The following is a 21,160-nucleotide window of genomic DNA, read 5'->3' on the forward strand; positions in this document are numbered from 1 at the left end:
TTTCCAAAAAAGCATGGAGATACCAAAGCATGTTATGGAACAGAGAGAGTCTGGTACTGAATGGGTGGGTTTGTGGTCAGTTTTCACTCAGTGGAGTGAACGGCGTGTATCTCTCCATGAACAGCCTGCTTGAGTAGCAGGTAGACTGTGGGGATTGTGTTGTCCCAGATGTGGAGCTGCAGAGAGTTAAGGGGCGGGGCTGAGTTGTTTCACAGAATAGTGAGCAAGTCGATTGGACTGGTGGGTCCTGAAGCAGGGGAAGACGGAGACCAGGTGGTGCTTTGGTGGAACAAGGAGTCAAGTGACCCATCATAGAGCAGTGAGAAACTCTGAGACCAAGAGGCTGTGCCATTCAACAGTGAGAAACAGCGGAAGTGACTCTCCCAGGCTTGGAATAGGGAGAGACTGGGAGACTGTCATGCAATCCAGAAAGCCAAAGGGATGATGTTGACTTTTTGGACTAGCAGGCCTTTGTGCTAAAGAGAAAATGATTGACTTGAGCCTCATTCAGTTTATCAAGGCAGGGCATGGGTGGAGGTTGGGGGCAGAAGTTTAGGTAAAACATGAAGCATGGATGCAGTTTTACAAATGTTTCTTTACAGTCAAAGTTCCCATTATTGAATTCAAATCAGTATATAAATGAGAACCTGCTGTTTGTGCTGAATTAAAATGTGATCCCTCCTCTTTCTCACAAAATGTGTTAATATCCATGGGATTTAATATTTTCTTTTTTTGCATACTGTATTTAGGAGATGCAAGCAAGGTTCAATTTCCATGGTGACTTAATACCTCCAGGTGTCGATGTTCCAACTCATCTCGGATTGCACCATCATGGGGAAGAGCCAGAGGTTAGACCTGTTGTTCCTCTTGCTTCAGGGTACCTTTAAGTTGCTCTCTCACATTTGTTACAGAGAGGGCTTTAATGCAAAGGGATTAAAGTTAAGTTCCGGCTGCAGAGCTCTGGTTAATTCCAAAACTGAGCATTGTATTCCAATCAGGTGCCTTACGACAAGACGATTCTCCGAATTTGAGCAGCACCCAGTGCCAAATACCAAAGTGATGTTTTGGTTGAATGGGTTAAACTGAGGACCTTGTATTCCCTTGAGCAGTAAGGTTGAAAGGTTATAGCTACATACTGTATGGAAAAAGGATCTGCCGCCCACTGACGCGATGCCAACCATCTAGGACCAATTTACGCTAATACCATACTCATCCCAATTTATTCTCCATGCATTCCCATAATTCCTCCTAGATTCTGCCACTCAGAATCAGGTTTATTATCACCGGCATGTGACGTGAAATTTGTTAACTTAGCAGCAGCAGTTCAATGCAATACATAGTCTAGCAGAGAGAGAGAGAGAGAGAGAGAGAGGAAAAAAAACAAAACATAATAATAAATAAACAAGTAAATCAATTATGTATATTGAATAGATTTTTAAAAATGTGCAAAAACAGAAATGTTGTATAATTAAAGAAAGTGAGGTAGTGTTCAAAGCTTCAATGTCCATTCTTTTGGTCCTGTGCAGTAGCTCCTCCATACCAGAGAGTGATGCAGCCTGTCAAAATGCTCTCCATGGTACAACTATAGAAGTTTTTGAGTGTATTCGTTGACATGCCAAATCTCCTCAAGCTCGTAATAAAGTATGAGGGGGAAAATTACAATGGCTGACTGCTAACCTGCACATCCTTGAGATGTGGGAAGAATCCGGAGCACCTGAGAGAAACCCTCGTGGTCACAGGAAAGGTGTACAAACTCCACAAAGTACCAGAGGTCAGGACAGAAGCTGAGGTGCTGGACTTGTGAAGCTATTGTATCATCCTGAAATCTCCACCTGAGGTATTTTAAATGATTATATTGTAGGTTTTGGTTGGGTAGCTGGTGAGTTTTGGTGGTGGAGTTCAGAACAAGAATTTATATATTTTAAATAAGAGTCAGGTCATGCATAGGTAATGTCAGGAAGCAATTTTTTCTACAGCAAAGATGGTTAAAATCCAAGGGATTTCCCTTCTCTCTCCTCCCTCATATAGCCAGTCAGCCAAAGTTAACACAGTTTTAGGGTCTGTTGTAAATTTCAAAACTCAGATCAATATATTTTATTTAGGAATGGGCTATTAGGCATAGATAAGTGAATGGAATTGCAGAATTCTTCTTTGCTGCAGTATGGGGGCTATTCCACAATGGTATTGACTGGATCTTCTAATGTGTTAAACACAAATGCCTTTCTCTTCTCAAAGGCTATTATACTCATCTGATATCTGGAGGGGAAGGTGTAAAATAATAGTATTTGGAGAATGGTAGAAAATGCTGCCCTTCCTGTATTATTTCGAGATGAAAATTCAGCCCACAACAGGACAAAGTAACTTGTGTTTACAAATCACCACAGGACATTACGAACCATGCTCCAGCTGGGGAATTTCTTTAGAAGTAGTCATCATGTGGCATACTACGAAGAGGATGAAGTAGCAAGTGTTTGGGCACATCACCCTCACTCAGCAGGTTATCCATCCCACACCACATTGACTTTGAAATATATTGCTCTTCCTTTACCATCACTGAGACAAAATCCTGGATCTACTTCCCTAGCAGCACTGTGGGAACTCTCCCAGTGGAAGAACTGCAAGTAGTTCAAGAGAAAGACTCACCACCATCTCTCACTTAGAGTGTGAACAATGAATACTAGTCTTGCCAGTGAGGCAGAGGTCATGAACATAAATTTGAAAACTTTGAAACAGCTAATTTGTACTCTGCGAGGTTCCACTAACAAAACTCAAATATTCACGTCATCTGTTTTTGTGATGTTGGCTGAGACTATAAGATAGAGAAGAGGTATGCCAATTCTGTCATTCTGTAAGATAATGGCTGTCCTGTACCTATTAACTTTGCTATTGAATTCCCATGTCCTCTGATATCTTGGGTCCCAAAATTCTATTAATCTCAGAACTGAACATATTTAAAATCTGCGCACCAACAAAGTGGAGAGTAATGCTTGATGGAAAGAAATTACTTTTCATATCAGTCTTACTCTTTATCCTGAGACTATATCAGAATCAGAATCAAGTTTATTATCACCGGCAAGTGTTGTGAAACTTGTTAACTTAGCAGCAGCAGTCAATGCAATACATAATATAGAAGAAAAAAACAAAATAAAATAATAATATTAATAAATAAATAAGTATATGTATATTGAATAGATAAAAAATTGTACAAAAACCAGAAATAATATATATGTAAAAAGTAAGGTAGTGTCCAAAGGTTCAATGTCCATTTAGGAATCAGATGGCAGAGGGGAAGAAGCTGTTCCTGAATCGCTGAGTGTGTGCCTTCGGCTTCTGTGCCTCCTACCTGATGGTAACAGTGAGAAAAGGGCATGCCCTGGGTGCTGGAGGTCCTTAATAAAGGATGCTGCCTTTCTGAGACATCACTCCATGAAGATGTCCTGGGTACTTTGTAGGCTACTACCCAAGATGGAGCTGACAAAATTTATAACCCTCTGCAGCTTCTTTCAGTCCTGTGCAAAAGAACCCCCCTCCCCCACCACCACCACCACCAGACAGTTATGCAGTCTGTCAGACTGCTTTCCATGGTACATCTATAGAAGTTTTTGAGTTTATTTGTTGACATACCAAATCTCTTCAAACTCCTAATGAAGTATAGTCACTGTCTTGCCCCAACATTCCTAAAAATTACAAATGGACTTCCTTGCTCTGCGCCCTCTATAAACTCCATGAGAGACTCATATTGAAAGGAATATCCCCCTTAGTCGGAGATCTTCTAACACCAGACCAAGCCAGGTTCAGGCCAGGCCACTCTTGCTGTGGTCAAGTCCTTAACCCAGTATATTGAGGATGGCTTTGAAATGCGACAAATTAGGCCGTATCTTGGGTAATGATGAGTTTGAGTACAGAGAGGAAATTAAGAACCTGGTGGCACGGTGTGAAGACAATAATCTATCCCTCAACGTCAGCAAGACGAAGGAATTGGTTGTTGACTTCAGAAGGAGTAGCGGACCGCACGACCCAATTTACATTGGTGGTGCGCAAGTGGAACAGGTCAAAAGCTTTAAGTTCCTCGGGGTCAGTATCACAAATGACCTGACTTGGTCCAACCAAGCAGAGTTCACTGCCAAGAAGGCCCACCAGTGCCTTTACTTCCTGAGGAAACTAAAGAAATTTGGCCTATCCCCTAAAACCCTCACTAATTTTTCTAGATGCACCCTAGAAAGCATTCTTCTAGGGTGCATCATAACCTGGTATGGAAGTTGTCTTGTCTAAGACCGAAAGAAGCTGCAGAAGATCGTGAACACGGCGCAACAGATCGCACAAACCAATCTTCCGTCTGTGGACTCACTTTACACCGCACGCTGTCGGAGCAGTGCTGCCAGGATAATCAAGGACACGACCACCCAGCCAACACACTTTTCATCCCTCTTCCCTCCGGGAGTAGGCTCAGGAGCTTGAAGACTTGTACGGCCAGATTTGGGAACAGCTTCTTTCCAACTGTGTTAAGACTGCTGAACGGATCTGGGCCGTACCCTCCAAATATCCGGACCTGCCTCTCGGTTTTTTTGCATTACCTTACTTTACATTTTTCTATTTTCTATTTATGATTTATAATTTAAATTTTTAATATTTACTAATTTTTACTATTTTTAATATTTAATATTTGTAATCCAGGGAGCGGGAAGCGCAGAATCAAATATCGTTGTGATGATTGTACATTCTAGTATCAATTGTTTGGCGACAATAAAGTATAAAGTATTACAGGGGCAGTGTTCATTGACTTAACAGTGGCATATGACAATATGAATCACAGAGGCCTTCTACTGAAATTATCTAAAACGTTAAAGAATGAAACCACAATCAAAGTAATAAGAGGCCTCCTAGAAAATCACAGATTTTACGTAGAAATGAATGGAATTAAGAGTAGGTAGCGTCCACAAAAGAACGATCTACCACAGGGATCAGTCCTGGCACCTCTACTATTTAATGTTTACACAAATGACCGACCAACACACTTTTTTAACACCAGACATCCCACCTCTCCTGGAAGTTCCGGGAATCTCCCGCATATTGATAGTGGCTCCCTGATGCCCGCAAATTATATACAATATCCCAGAAATCGATTTTTTTGAGAGAGAGCAAGTGCGAGAGAGAGAGCGCGCACGTGCGCGCCATGGCAGTATGTTCCAAAAAAAGAAAATATAAAACGTACGTCAACCCAGACTACACTAAAGTGTACCCCTGCCTAATAGGGGTCAAAAATAATGACAGTATTGCTCGCTGCACTGTTTGCAACAGTGACTTTTCTATTGCCCATGGTGGGTTAAGACTGTAAAAGACATGTTGATGTGAGTTTAACAGGTGCCATCCATTCATTAGCATAGCTAACGTTTTTTAAACTAGCTGGCTAGCTGCTAAGGAGCTACTCTATTTTGCATACATCCCATCTCTCCCGGAAGTTCCAGGAGTCTCCTGTAAATTGATGGTGCTACCTCCCTGAAATGAGTTTTTGCAGGGTGGGATGTCTGTAACACATACAGGTTTATCTATGCAGATGACCTATGCACAGCAACACAAGCTAACTCCTTCCAAGAAGTTGAAGTATGACGTACAGCAGTCCTCGAAGCAATGAAGCAGTATTATGAAAAGTGTTCTCTGAACCCAAATCCATCAAAAACTCGTGTGTGCATTCCACCTGAGGAGTGGAGAAGCAGCTCGGAAACTCAAGATCTTATGGTGTGGGAAGGAGCTCAAACACCATCCAACTCCAATTTATCTGGGCGTGACACTGGATAGGCCGCTCTCATTTGCCACCCACGTCCAAAATCTCAGAGGGAAAGTTGGCTCTCGCAATTCTCTCTTGAAAAAATTAGCAGGCACGAAATGGGGAGCTAATGCTCACACACTTAGATCAACTGTCCTAGCACTCTGCTATGCACCTGCAGAATACTGTGCACCTGTGTGGGGCAGATCAGCCCATGCGAAGAAAATAGACCCATTGCTTAACGAAGCCTGCCGAATAATCACGGGCACACTGCGCCCCACACCCACTAACATCATTTACAGACTTGCAGGCATTGCTCCCTCAGAGGTCCGAAGACACACTACAACAAAAATTGAAAAAGGTAAACAGAACTCGAATCCACAGCACCCTCTACACCATCGTGTGCCAGTTTCCACCGCCTAAAATCAAGGAAAAGCTTTGCTGCAGGGGGAGAACTGCTGCACCTAACATCCCCCCGCAAACATACAGGATTGATCTCTGGTAATAAACAGAAGGCAGAACCCCACCAAACAATACAGTGCAAGACCCCACAGAAATGTTGCCCGGTTCGGAAGTTGAGGATCCAATTGCAGAGGGAGGTACAGAGGCCCAGGTTCTGCAACTTCTCAGTCAGGATTGTGAGAATGATGGTATTAAGTGCTGAGCTATACTTGGTGAACAGCATCCTGACATAGGTGTTTGTGTTGGCCAGGTGGTGTAAAGCTGTGTGGAGAGCCATTGAGATTGCATCTGCCATTGACCTATTGTGTCGATAGGCAAATTGCAATGGGTCCAGGTCCTTGCTGAGGCAGGAGTTCAGTCTAGTCATGACCAACCACTCAAAGCATTTCATCTATGGTGCTACATTCTCATGATAGAAGAGAACTTTGCTGTATCAACTGTAATGAAATTTTGTTTTATCAATGAGTGCTGTCTGGTCCCCTGTCAGTCTTTCTGGCGAGGTGCCCAACTCTGTTCAGGTTTCCCTGATAGGTTATAATTCTCGGTCCCAGAATAATCCTGGTAAAGATGTTCTTCAGTGATTCTGGCAGTCTGGGCCGCACTGTGCTGTGAGTAAGCATGAACTCCTGGTGTGCCAAATACCACTGACACTGGAACTCAGTACAACCTAACCAGATGGTGATGAACAGATTTGTGTTCCTAATAAAAGAAAGTACTCCATTTCCTGGCTTTGGATCCAACACAGGCAAGCAGCTGGAGATGGGCACATGGCTATCTCCTTTTTGGTTGGGTGATTTGTATCATCTCATAGCAACGTAGGAAATGTCCCTCAAGCCCATCTGTCATCGGATGATTCATAACAACTCCAGCTACCTGTGTCCAAGCCTTTCAAGGCAGAAAATCCCAAAGAATTCTGTGCCTCTTTGTAAAGAAATCTCTCCTTATTTTGATTCTAAATGGATGACCCTTCACCTTAGATGGTATTCATCCGTTCACTCTATAATTTTTAATCGCAGTTTCAAAACTTTCAATTAACACCCAATATTGTTCCCTCTAAGCTGAGTGGATGCATGGCCATGCAGTAACTGAAATGCTTGCGCGCACATAATTCAAAGTACATTTAGGGGCTGTGGACAATTCTGATTTGATGGAGACAGATGTGAGAAGCACAGAGGAACATCTAGAGAAATTTATGAAATGCCCGGTTCACTGCCGCTGCTACTGTACGATCGAGAATCTCCGGAGGGAAGGCCCCAAAATCCCCGGCTTTGCCTGCTGCTGGCGACCGAGGCTGAGGTCGAAGCGTTCAGATAGAGACGGTGCTCGGTACTCAGTGTCGGAGGACTGATCAGAGCTTGAAGTTTTCGGATGACTCAGAGTCGGACTGTGGTCGGGCATGGCAGGGAGAGTTTTCTTCCTTCTCCCATCTGCGTGAGATGTGGGACTTTTGAGAGACTTTGAACTTTTTTACTGTGCCATGGCCTGTTCTTCATCAAGTTATGGTATTGTTGCACTGTTGTAACTATATGTTATAATTATGTGGTTTTTGTTAGTTTTTCTGTCTTGGTCTGTCCTGTGTTTCTGTGATATCACACCGGAGGAATATTGTATCATTTGTTAATGCATGCATTACTAAATGATAATAAAGGAGGATTGCGTGTCCTCATAATCTAATCTAATAATGTAATTTATTATCCGAATATGTAGACATGATACAATCTTGAGATTCGTCTCCTAGCAGGCAGCCACAAAACAAAGCAACGTACACAAAATGTTGGAGAAACTAAGCAGGTCAGGCAGCATCTGTGGAAGAGAATAGATAGTCAATGTTTCAGGCCGAGATTAATGTTGGCTTAGTCCAGATGTGCTGTTGATGATTGGTGTAGACTTGGTGAGCCAAAATGGTGCTTTGTGCACTTCTCCTTGACTTTTGCCAGTTCCCTTTAATTAATGCCTTCTTGTTACTGAATTGTTTACCTTTTCTTGCCATGTACTCAGTTGAAACTTCAGTCAAGTCTCTCTTCTACTCCCATTGCTTTAAGGGGAACGATAGCAATATTTATGCTCTTGCTGCATTTGTAATTCTTAAGACTTCTAATGAATTATGAGAACAAAGCTAATCAAGTTGCTCATTATTTAAGTTAAGAGGACAAATAGCAGGAGAGATTTATGGAGCACCAATGCAGTGATCATCTCTTAACAACTTGTTTGTCTCTTTTAGGAAGCTGGTTATTCACTTCAAGAGCTCTTCCATTTATCTCGCAGTCAGATAATTCAGCAGCGAACTCTCGCCCTTCAGATATTGTCACGAGTCATTCAAAAGGTGGGCTTGGCATGCTTCAAAATTACATTATGCAAAAAGGCCTGTCATTGTAGTTTATCAGATGGAGAATACTTAGGAGCTGTCATGTTAAGAACATAGAAATGAGAACAACAGTAGATCATGTTGCTTCATTAACCTTTCTGCTGTTCATTGGGTAAAATTCTACATTGGCTTCCCTCCCTTGCCTGATTCTCTCTAATGCTTGTTCCATTTAGTTACCAAAAGTTTATTGATGTACATAGCAATCAACAAAATAAAAGAACTACCAATGTCAGAAATTTGAGGAGAAGCAGGTAATGTTGGGGATCTAAACCAGGCCAGGCCACAAATGTAGAGATAGATCAAAGTTAATGTTTCCAGTAAAAAGCTTTTCGTTTTGTACTTGGGGTTCCTGATGGTCGTCAAATGTCCAGTCAGAATACAAGATTTTTCTTCTACTTGCAATGCCCATTCAGCGCAGTAGAGTCAGCACTCTTAAGAAACTGGCATGCCGACATTTCTTGACTGTGATCAGATGACAGGTCATTGATCTGAAGCATCAACTCTGTATCCTTCTCCACTGTTAAAGCTAATGCTTGACCTACTGAATACCCTCAGCCTTAGACGTTTAAGACAGGAAGTGTGAAAGATTCACGACCCTGACGAAAAAGTTTCCATGTATGTCCTGATTGGTTGTTCCCTTTACTTGGTATTGTGGCCCCTGGTGCTATCCCCCTAATTGAGCTTAAACTGCTGTTGGGATTTAAGGAAGAATTCAAAGGACTTCTCTGTGACCATCGGTCATTCTATTAAAGACCAGCGAGTTATTGGTCCCTTGTATTTGATTAACTCTTCAACAGTTCCTTGAACTCAGAACATAGTGATAGAGTGGTACAGCAGAGAAGCTGGCCCTACAGTCCAACTTGTCCACTCTGACAAAGATACTGTATCTGTCTGAGCTAGTCTCACTTGTCCGTGTTTGGCTCATATCCCTCTTGGCTTTTCTATGTATGTGTCTGAATGTCTTTCAAACAGTGTTAATGTATCCACCTCTACAGGTTCTTCTTGCAGCTGGTTTGATGTACCTATCACCCTCTATGTGGAACATTCTTCGCAGGTCCCTTTAAAATCACTCCCCTCTCATTTTAAATCTGTGTCCTCTCGCTTTAGACTCTCCTACCCTGAGTAAAGGACTATGATCATCCATTTATCCGCGCCCCATATGATTTTATATAGTTTTGTAAAGCCAGCCCTTTGCCTCCTCTCTCTAGGAGAAGAAGTTCTAGTGTATCATGCCTCTCCTCTGCAGTTCTGATAATATCATTGTGAAGCCTTTCTGCGCACTCTCCAGCTTAATGCTATTCTTCCGATAACTGGGCAACTAGAACTCCAAGTGCGGCCTAACCAACATTTTATATGGCTAGTAAATCTGTTATTTCTCTCTCTAAGGCAAGTAGATCTTTCCTTACATAAAGAGACCAAAACTGAACATCATACTGAAGCATTTGTCTCACTGAAACCCTCTTTTGGAGTACTGAGTCATCCTTCCTTCCATATTGACATCTCCTTTGAGTAAAGGTAATTGTCACTTGCCATCCCAATCTCTTGCTGTCTGTCTGTGAGATGGAGGAACTGAGCGAAATACATGTTAGTAGGGAAGTGGTGTTAGGTAAATTGAAGGGATTGAAGGCAGGGTTCTGAGTTGGATGATCAGCCATGATCATAATAAATGGCGGTGCAGGCTCGAAGGGCCGAATGGCCTACTCCTGCACCTATTTTCTATGTTTCTATGTTTCTATGTTAATTTTCTTGTACAAGGACCCCTCTGCTACCTGTATCCCTGCATTTATGTAAATTTCAATTAACTTCCTATGGAAGTTAATAATATCACACTTAACATGACTTCCCCAATATATTTAACTCCAGAAAGATTATATTCTATCTTTCCTCCTTCTGACCAATTCATTTGTGTTCTTTGCATTCTTCTTGTAGCTGACCTTCTAATTTGAATATATTACTCTGGATTGCCTCCCCCAATATGAATTGTAAGGACCTAAAGCCCAAGTACTAGTCCTTGCAGTTCTCCAATAAACTAGCTGCTTATTCCTGCTCCCTGTTTTCTGTTCTCAAGTTTTGCGACTAAGTTATCCCCAACTCCATGAGCTCTGTGTGCAATTTTGGGTAATAGGCTTTGTTGCCTGCGTAATGACAATCATAAGTCCAAATATCCATGTGCATTAGTTGTTAACTGCTCATTCTGCAAGTTACATCTTCATGCAAATTCTAACTCATATACTGAATGTCATTTTCCTTTCACAAATATGTGTGACCCAGCTCAAACGTTCTATAATTTTCCAAAGCCCTTTTACTATTTCCATAATACTAAATGTGAGTAATATTTCCATTAGATGTCAGGATAAATTATCTGTATTTTTTTTTCGCTTTATTGAATGATGCGTTAAACTTGCTTCCTTCCATTCCATTGGGACTGTTCAAACAAGAATGCCAGAAGATCAAGACATGTATGTTTACTATTTCAGCATCTATCTTTGTTACCCTTGGACATTGACCATCAGGTCTAGGGTATTTGCCATATTTAATCATTTACTTGACTTTTTAAAAATATTGAATAGCAAGCTCTTCATCCTTTGATTGTTAACTTCCTCCTCAGTTCAGGAATATTAGGAATGGACAAATTCTGCCAGTGCCAGCAACATCCATATCTCACAAATGAATAAAAAATACTACAAGAAAGATCTGCTAGCACATGAAAGAGTTTTCAGAATGTTAAGGAGGGCTGGGCAACTATAATTATGAGGAGGGATACATATATAGATATATAGAGTGGTGGTTGGTGGTGCTGGCGGTGAATGGTGTGGGGATGTTGGGAAATAATGTAGGTTCAGGTGGGGAGGATCTGGAAAAGGAACTGGAAATGGAGGGTTTGGGAGAGTGCAGGTTGGCGGGAGGAGTTTGGAGTGAAGTTGAATCTAGATCTGGAAAACGGAAAAAGAAATATAATATTGGAGAAGTTTCTAGTGATGGAGAGGAAGGCGGGATTTTTTGAAAAGAAGAAGGAAGACTTTAAGGTTTTGTTTAAGTTTGACCCGGAACAGTGTTCTTCCATTGATCCCATTAAATTAACCAGAGAGTTGAATAGATTGTGCTTGTACTTCAGGAGGAGGGAATATGTTATCGCTTGTAAGGATAAAGAAACAGTGTGAGAAGACTTTGCTGGGCGAAAAGCTCGTATCCATGTTGCCTAATGAAAATGGATGTATTAAGGGTGTTATAATACGTGTTCTGGTAGAGATTTTGATAGAAGAGGTTAATCTCATTTATTGGGAGACAAGGTTAGGGAGGTAAAGAGATTACAAATAGGTAGAAATAGGGAAAGGATGGATAGTTTATGTGTATTGATATATTTTGATGAGGTGAAGCTCCCTGATAAAGTTAGTGTGGAGTATGTTAGTTAGAATGCATGAGCTTATATTCCACATCCACTTATATAAGTGTCAGAGATTTGAGCATGTTATGGCAGTATGTTGTGGGAAACTAAGGTGTAGTTAGTATGGTACGAAACGTAAGTATGAAGATTTTTGGAGAAGGCATAAAGTTTAACTGTTGTAATTGTGGAGAAGAACATAGTGCAGGTTATAAAGGATATGAAGTGCTTAAGAAGGCAGCTGAAGTTCAACGGATTAAAGTACAGTTAGGTGTGTCCTATGCAGAGGGTGGTCAAAAGTTAAACTGAATGTTGATGAAGTATTACCAGACTTCAAAGTCAGTGTATGTATGTCAACATCACAGTTCAAAGGTTCAAAGGTTCAATTTAATGTCAGAGAAATGTATACAATATACATCCTGAAATGCTTTTTCTTCTCAAAACATCCATGAAAACTGAGAAGTGCCCCAAAGAATGAACGACGGTTAAAAGTGAGAACCCCAAAGTCCCCACCCGCTTCCCCTCCCGGGCGTAAGCGGCAGTGAGCAATAATCCCCCCTCCCCCCGCCGGCAGAACAAAAAGCGCACCTGCAACTGAACACAAGTGTGAGGTAGGCGATAGCAAAGACACAGACCTTGCAGTTACCCCAAAGACTATCGCAGTTCATCCAGCATTCGGCAACCCACAGGTTCTGTCTCCCTAATAAGAGAGAGGGAGGTGTCCCCCATTTTCACAGCGAGCGGGAGATGTAACAACAACCCAGTGGTTTACGATGTTTAAAAAGCCCATTTTGTTGCTTTTTACAAGCTCTGTGCCTGAAAATTGCAAAGATCTCGGGTCTTCGGGCCCACAGCAGAAGATTTTCCGGCCTCCCTGACGACACTGGAGTCTCCTGCCGTGACACCAACCCTCGATCCGCCCATCTCCAGATCCCCGAGATCTTAGGCTTCCAAACACTAAGCCGCCTCTCAGGCTGACCCCTTGGCGTGCCGAACATTGGTCAGTCCTGAAACCCTGAGAATTGGTCCCATTCTCGCAAAGAACCGAGGTCAGCATGTAACTTCAGGTCAGGGTCTTCAAAAGAACCCTGAAAGGGAAAAAAATTAAAGATGGAAATAGAGCTGTTTCCGAAGACACAAGCAAAGGAGTCGCCGTTTAGTGCCATCTTAACTCTGTCTGCGTCTCCGTTCTGTTGCTAAAGGTGCTTTCCAAGTTGATAAATTGAAGTTTGTGATGTTTATAACTGATGCGGTGAATTGGACTGCTCAGACGTCTAGTGGTACTGAGAAAATTAAAATTATTGTGAAAGCTGCTGAACAGTATCTTGGTATAACTATTGGTGTTATGTGGGAAGCTGTTAATGAGGCTCTGATGGGTGGGTATCTGTATTTCAATCTCCTTGTGAAAGTACATAATGGCATAAGAATATTGCAGTGGAATGCACAAAACCTAATTTCTAATGGTCAAGATTTTAAGAAGTTTATTTCTGATTTGTCAAATCCTCCTGATGTTATATGTATTCAGGAAACCTGATTGTTACCACATTTAAGTTTTTTTTTGCAGGATTATATTGTAATTAGGTGCGATCGATTAGTTGGTTGAGGAGGTGGTATTGCCAGTTTTATAAGGAAAAGATAGGACATAGAGATGAGGACGTGAATGAAACATATAAGACATTTGTAGTAGAACTATTTGATTCATCAGGTAGGGGTATTAAAGTGGTTAGTTTTTACAACTCTTATAGAAAGCTTCCAACTGATTGGTAGAAAGTATATGTAGCTCTAGCTCACTATGGATTGTATGGTGTGGGGATTTTAACTGATATAGTTCACTGTGGGGTTGTTCGCAGAATGATGGTAATGGTTTGATTGTAAAAGAATTTTTAGATATTTCCCATCTTGAGTGTCTTAATAATGGGAGGAGTATGGGATTTAATTTCATAATAGTTCTGAAACTGTTATAAATTTAACTTTAGTTTCAAACATTCTGGCTGGAGTGAGTGTGTGGGATGTTATGAGTGATGAAACATTGGGGAATGATTATCTTCCTACATTTATAAGCTTGGGTTTTTGATTTATATAGGGGATAGGAGGCCACTTTTAGGAGTGGATTTTGGTAAAGCAAATTGAGAGGAGTTTAATCTTTTATGTGATGAATGTCTGTCAGGACTGGATGTTGAGGATGATGTGAATTTTTGTAATGAAAGGTTATGTCACATTATTCACTGTGCTGGAAGTGATTCCTATTAAAAAGGGCATTAATACTGAAAGGCTATACCATGGTGGACTGAGGAGTGTGCAGAGGCAATCAGGGAGAGAAATATGGTGTTTAGGAAAGTTACGAAGTATCACTCTCCATGTGACCTTATTAAGTATAAATGGGCACAGGCCGTGCTGAGGAAAGTGGTGAAGATTGCGAAAAAGGGTTACTGTAGGGGATATTGTGATAGTATTGGAAGGGATATTGAACTTGGAGATGTTTGGGGAATGACTAAGAAAATGGTGATGATTCATAGAGGTAATAACCTTCTAGTATTGATTAAAAAAGATCATATGATTGTTACTGAAATAGAGAAGGTTGAGTTACTGGCTAGGTCATTTGCTGCAATTCATAATGAAGATAATTTAAGTGAAGAGGTTAAACAATGTAGGGATAAGGTTTTAACTGAATACCCTGATGTGTTGAAAGCCAGCTGTAGCAATGATAGTATTAGTGATGTAGAGTTTTCTTTCTGTGAATTTAAGAAGGCTGTTCATAGTGCAGGTTAGACATCTCCAGGAAAGGATCATGTTATTGTGTGTTTAAACACATGACTAACAACTCTTGAGATAATATTGAAATTTTTAAATCATATTTGGAGGTTACGCCATCTTTCCTACTCCTGGAAAATGGTTGTAGTAGTGCCTATTCTGGGAAACCCCTGGCAGGTCCTTCTAATTATAGACCAATATCATTAACATCCCATTTATGTAAACTTATGGAATGTATGGTGATAAGGCTTTTGAATTATATTTTGGAAAAGAGATGTGATATAGCTTTTTGTCAGAGCAGATTTCGGAAAGGTAGAATGACATTGGATTCAGCTTTATGTTTGGAAGATGATATTAAGAAAGAACAGGTAAATAAAGAATTTGTAATAGCAATATTTTTTGCTATTTTGCTAAAAAGCATATGATATGTTATGGAAGGAAGGTCTTTTGGTTAAATTATGGAAATTAGCAGTGAGAGAAAGGCTATATAATTTTTTTCTGTGTTGTTTTATTTGGACGATCCAGGCAGCTAAGGGGTAGGTAAGGTATATTTGAGTTTCTATGAGATAGGGAATGGGACCCCACAAGGCAGTATTTGTAGCCCTTTATTATTTAATATTATGATTAATGATATTTTCTCTGAGATAGGTACTGTGATGGGTAAGTCACATTTTGCAGATGATGGAGCTTTATGGATTAGAGGTAGAAGTTTCAATTTAACTGTATATAGGATACAACTAGAGATTAATGAGGTCGAACATTGCGAAAATAGATGAGGATTTCAGTAGCTAAAATACAAGTTATGTGTTTTACAAAGAGAATTAAGAGACCTGCACTTGATTTGAAATGATATGGCCAAACTCTTGAAGAAGTGTCTATGGTAAGATTTCCAGGATAATAAGCTGACATGGAAGACCATATCAGTAAAATAATCGATAAATGCAAAGGAGAATTAAATATCCGCAGGTGTCTATGTGGGTATTCTTAGGGTGTTACTCAAAAATCTCTGTTTAATTAGATATTTGTTTAATTAGATCTGTGTTTGATTATGGCTGTGTAGCTAATGGGATCAGCTTCATCTTCAAGTTTAAAATGTCTGGAGATGATACGAGCACAGGCTTTAAGACTATTGTGGTGTGGTAAGGCCATCTCTTGTTACGGCTTTACTGATTGAAATGGGACAATTTACCCGTACGGTTGCAGAGGTTGAAGCTGATGTTAACAAACTGGATTAATCTGAGGGGGCAGAGAAATGATCACCCTGTTAAAAGTGTGTTGGAGGATTGTCAGGAAAAACGTTCTTAGTTTTGGGTGGCTGGACTCTTATCATGCTTGAGTTTGCTGGATATTGCCATATGTCCCATTGTAGCTTTCTTAGTAACCCCACTTTGCTTTTCTTTCCAACAACTTTAGTTGATTTTTGGTTACATGATTTAATGAATATGCCTGAGAATCTGGTGAACGCAGCAGCCAGGCAGCATCTGTAGGAAGAGGTGCAGTCGACGTTTCAGGCCGAGACCCTTCGTCAGGACCCTGACGAAGGGTCTCGGCCTGAAACGTCGACTGCACCTCTTCCTACAGATGCTGCCTGGCCTGCTGCGTTCACCAGCAACTTTGATGTGTGTTGCTTGAATTTCCAGCATCTGCAGAATTCCTGTTGTTTGCCTGAGAATCTGTTGGTTTATCAATATCTTAAGGAAAATTATTATGATATGTTAACAATTTTTATTGATGGATCAAAAGATAATTTAACTGGGAAGTTGGTGTGGCTGTTTTTGTATCTGAATTACAGGTAACAATAAAGAAATGTCTTACTAACCATTTATCAGTATATACAGCAGAATTGTTTGGCATCATTTTAGGCTTACAGTCAGTGGAGGAAATTTGTCCATGCAAAGTTGTAATTTGTCCAGATTCTTTTTTGGTTTTGATTAGTCTTAAACAGGTTATTCTAGCAATAGGTCAGATTTACTACTGGCAGCTCTTCAAACTTTATTTCATATTCAAAGTATTGGTTTACATATCTGCTTCTTGTGGGTCCCTTGACATAGAGGTGTTTAGGGTAATGAGTGGGTTGATTGTTTAGCTAAGAAAGCTGTTAAAAGTTCAACTGTAGGTATAGACCTTCCACTCAGCAAATCAGAAGCTAAGTGGGTGGTGGGGTTAAGAATTAGAGGCTTATGGCAGGACCTGTGGGATCATGAGCATAAGGGGGAGACCCCTTTACAGAATGCATAAAACTGTTGGATTGATGGGAGAAGGGGGTAAGACAAGAAGGGAAGGAATTATATTGACTTGACTTAGAATTGGACATACTATGCTCAATTATTTCTTGTACCTTGTTGGAAAACATCACTCTGGGGTGTGTAGGTTTTGTCATTATGAAACGGGTGAATACATTCTATTACAATGTGAAACATTCAAAGAAATCAAATGCAGGCTTCACTACTATCTTTGGGGATTGATAGTTTTCATTCAAAAATTTTACTTTTATGGAAGTGACTAATTTAATTCACATTATTGTCTTTCATTATTTGCAATCTATTGGGCTTTCTGAGGTCATTTAGTTTTCATTTAATAAAGAGCCAGTAGGAGTTTTATTTACCAACTGTCTGCACCGCACTCCAGTCCAGTTGGTAGTGGTAATGTACCTTTAAGTTGGACTGCCAACTGCCATTACAATTCTAAAGAAGAAGAAGGGATATATCAGGCTGAGATTGCTTTGTTTGGGGCAAGGGATGCAAATGTGTCATGTAACCAGGATATATATTTATGAGAGTTACAGTTAGGGTGAATATTGAAAGAGCCTATGCTTAAGTTCGTTGCTAGAATGATTAGAGGAGATTAAAGGAAAAATGTTTACATTTTGTTTGAAAGGATTTTGGAATCCAAAACTTTTACCATATTTACAAGGTACCTGTTTGAGTACTTGCAGGTACTCCTAGAGCTATGGGCAAATATGGAAATTGGAATAGACCAAAGTCTGTTTCTGGATGGGATGTGTATGATGGGTCAAATGGCTACCTTCTATGCTACAAATTTCTATTTCTAATAGTTGTTTAATATTGCTGCTCAATGTAATTTACCAATTACATGTATAATTTACCATTACAATTACCAATATAATTTACTTTACCCAATGTCCCCGGCTGTGGCTATTCGGCTTTTGCATTGGAGATTTTTTTTACTCAGTGGAGTGTTTAATCATTCAGAATTCTTTAATCGTATCCCGTTGGTGAACCATTGTCATTCCATCTAATTCATTTTTATATACTACCTCAGCTAACCTACACCTCACCTGAGCAATTTTGTTAAATTGAAAACTTTTTAATTGAGGGTTTAGCCATATTGCTTTAAAACTTAAAGTTTTATCATTATTAGAATGACTTTTCCCTTGCTGATCTTTTATTAAAAGGTTTGCTAATTAGCACTAACTGTTTGCACAATTGTAAATCTCATAGGGCCTTTATTTGGTTGGTTCCTGAACATATTGTTTTATGAAACTATCTTGAACATATTCCATGAACCCTTTCTTCAGTCAACTTTCGCAAAGTTGTTTTGCCCTGTACATGTAATGATGAAAGCCCCTTAGGACTATCGAATTACCCTGGTAGCATTCTCTAATTTCCTGATTTGTACTCTGTCCAATGTTATTTTTGTGTGTTTATTGCTACAGTCTTTTTTGGTCTTATAGCTCCAGCTCTATTGATTTTGCATCTGATTTTTCTCGGCTTCTCCTTTCTTCCTTTACGTCATCATTTATGAGCAGAATAATACTAACTCTTTGTTTTCATTTTGCTTGCCTCTCCATGAGTAAATTACCCTGGAATATTTTATTCCAAACGTTGCTCTCCGCATTCCTTATCTCAGTAATGGCTATGAGATCAAACCATTTACCTCTATTTATAGAGAGTCATATGAAATGGGCCCTTTGGCCTATCTGATTTATATTCCTTTAAGTCGTTCCTATCTACGCACCTTTTAAATGCTGTTAATACATCTGCCTCAACCACTTCCTCTGGTAGACTCCATGTACATATCACCCGCTAGGTGAACAAATAACCCCTCTGGTTCATATTAAATCTCTCCCCTCTCTTAAACCTATACACTCTAGCTTTTGATTCACAAAACCTGAGAAAAAGCCTGTGCTTTCACCCTGTCTATTTATCCTATTTAATTATATTTGTAAACCAGCACAGATGTATGCTTTGTGTACTGAGAAAGAGAGCTATTAATGTTAGCTTTTTGCACAATTTCCCTGAAGTAACATTAGTTCTTAATGGTTTATTATTTTTGTTAACCCTCAGCTCTTTATGATGCGTTCTGCTTGATTTTACCCAAATCCGTATTTTGGTCCATAATCCTGATGTTTTACTTTTCACTTAAACTGATCCTGCCTTGTCTTATCCACCATCTTATTAGCTTAAAGACCGATCCTCTGCTCCAATAATTCAGTCCATCAGGCCATTTTGAATTGAGCCTGTCCCATTGACTCAATGAAGATGGGACCTGTACAGGATGGTTTGCACCTGAACTGGAGGTGGGCTAATATCCTAGCAGGAAGGTTTGTAATGCTGTACAGTGAGGTTTAAATTAGAGTTAAAGCGGGATGGGAACCAGAGTGCCAGAACAGTTAGTGGAGATGTTGTGGAGGCAGGTGTTGGTAAGACCGCAGACAAAGTTACTAATCAGAAGGTTGAGCATGGTGTGACTCGTGTCCTGAGCTGCGTATATTTCAATGCAAGGAGTATCGTAGGAAAGGTGGAGAACAGTGTTGAAGATTAGGTAGCTGGTTTACAAACAGAGGCAATGTGAGGAGAGGCTGTTGATAGGGAAAATTGCAGTCACCAGGATGAGTTGCAATGTAAAAAGTAGACAAAATTGAAAAGGGTGAACACAGGACTGAAGGTGTTGTATCTGAATGTGTGCAGTGTATGGATTACGGTAGATGAACTCGCAGCGCAGTTGCGGATTGGCAGGTATGATGTTGTAGGCATCACTGAATCATGGCTGAAAGAAAATTATAGCTGGGAGCTTAATGTCCAAGAATGCACATTGTATCAAAAGGACAGGCAGGAAGGCAGAGGGGGTGGCATGGCTCTGTTAGTAAGATAATGGAATCAAATCTTTAGAAAGAGGTGACATAGAATTGGAATGTGTTGAATTATTGTGGATAGAGCTGAGGAACTGCAAGGGTAAAAATACTCTGATGGGAGTTGTATACTGACCCCTGAACAGTAGTAAGGATATGGCCTACAAATTGCAATGGGAGATTAAAAAAAAGCATGCTAAAAGGGCAATGTTACAATAATCATGGGGGATTTCAATATGCAGGTATATTGGGAAAATCAGATTGTTGCTGGATTACAGAAGGGGGATTTTCTAGAGTGCATATGAGATGGCTGTTTAGAGCAGCTCATGGTTGAGCCCACTAGGGGATCAGCTATTCTGGTTTGGGTATTGTGCAATGAACCAGAAATGATTAGAGAGCTAAAGGTAAAAGAACGCTTAGGGGCAAGTAATCATAATATGATTGAACTCACCCTGAAACTTGAGGAGAAACTAAAGCCAGATGTATGAGTACAGGTTTCCCCCACCATCCGAAGGTAGAGCGTTCCTATGAAACGGTTCATAAGCCAAAATGTCGTAAAGTGAAGAAGCAATTACCATTTATTTATATGGGAAAATTTTGTGAGTGTTTGCAGACCCAAAAATAACCTACCAAATCATGCCAAATAACACATAAAACCTAAAATAACAGTAACAGAGTAAAAGCAGGAATGATATGATAAATACACAGCCTATATAAAGTAGAAATACTTTTCCACAACCATTACTGAACTGTTCTCCGGAGCGAAAATCTCACGCAACCGCTGTCGGCAGAAAATCTCATGCAAGCGCTGTTGGCAAAAACACTGCGCAAGTGCTCTCCAGTAACCTTTAAGCTATGAAGCTTCCAAATAACACGTAAAAATACATAGCCGATATAAAGCAGAAATAATATATGTACAGTGTAGTATCACTTACGGGAATCGGGAAGACAGCGCCAAGCACACTGATGATGGTGTGTTAGGCTGAGTCGTCACAGGTTGGGGTGGTGCAGTGGCCCCCACCTTCCAGGCCACCGAGCGATACATTGCCGCGAAGCATGCAGCCTTGCCTCCGCTGCCTCTACACTGTCAAACTGTTAAGACTGTACTCATTCCTTCAAGACTAACTACCTTCAGTCCCATCAAAAATATATTTGATTCACTATGAATCCCATCTCTCTCCTAGAATCTTAACTTCTTATTTGACCCTGAGATTCTGGTCTTTACATTCCCATCCACCCTCACAAAATCTGGTTCATTAAAATCTTTTACCATGCCATTTGATGAGTCTAAACCCCTCTTCTCCAACATCTGATTTTCTATCCTCATACAAAATCCTATCCAGA

General features: G+C 40.4%; 1 protein-coding gene across 2 annotated transcripts in view; it reads left to right on the top strand.

Annotated features, from left to right (window-relative positions):
• The window catches only part of rpap1 (RNA polymerase II associated protein 1), a 187,923-nt gene that overhangs the window by 65,104 nt on the left and 101,659 nt on the right, over positions 1–21,160 (top strand). The window contains exons 9-10 of one of the 2 annotated variants that reach the window (XM_072265242.1): positions 750–848; positions 8,448–8,549. In XM_072265242.1, the coding sequence (XP_072121343.1) occupies positions 750–848; positions 8,448–8,549 (201 nt within the window). The remainder of the gene's footprint in view (positions 1–749; positions 849–8,447; positions 8,550–21,160) is intronic. The other variant, XM_072265252.1, reaches the window with a different exon arrangement.

The sequence above is a fragment of the Mobula birostris genome, chromosome 1, assembly GCF_030028105.1.
Source record: "Mobula birostris isolate sMobBir1 chromosome 1, sMobBir1.hap1, whole genome shotgun sequence".
NCBI classification, from domain to species: domain Eukaryota; kingdom Metazoa; phylum Chordata; class Chondrichthyes; order Myliobatiformes; family Myliobatidae; genus Mobula; species Mobula birostris.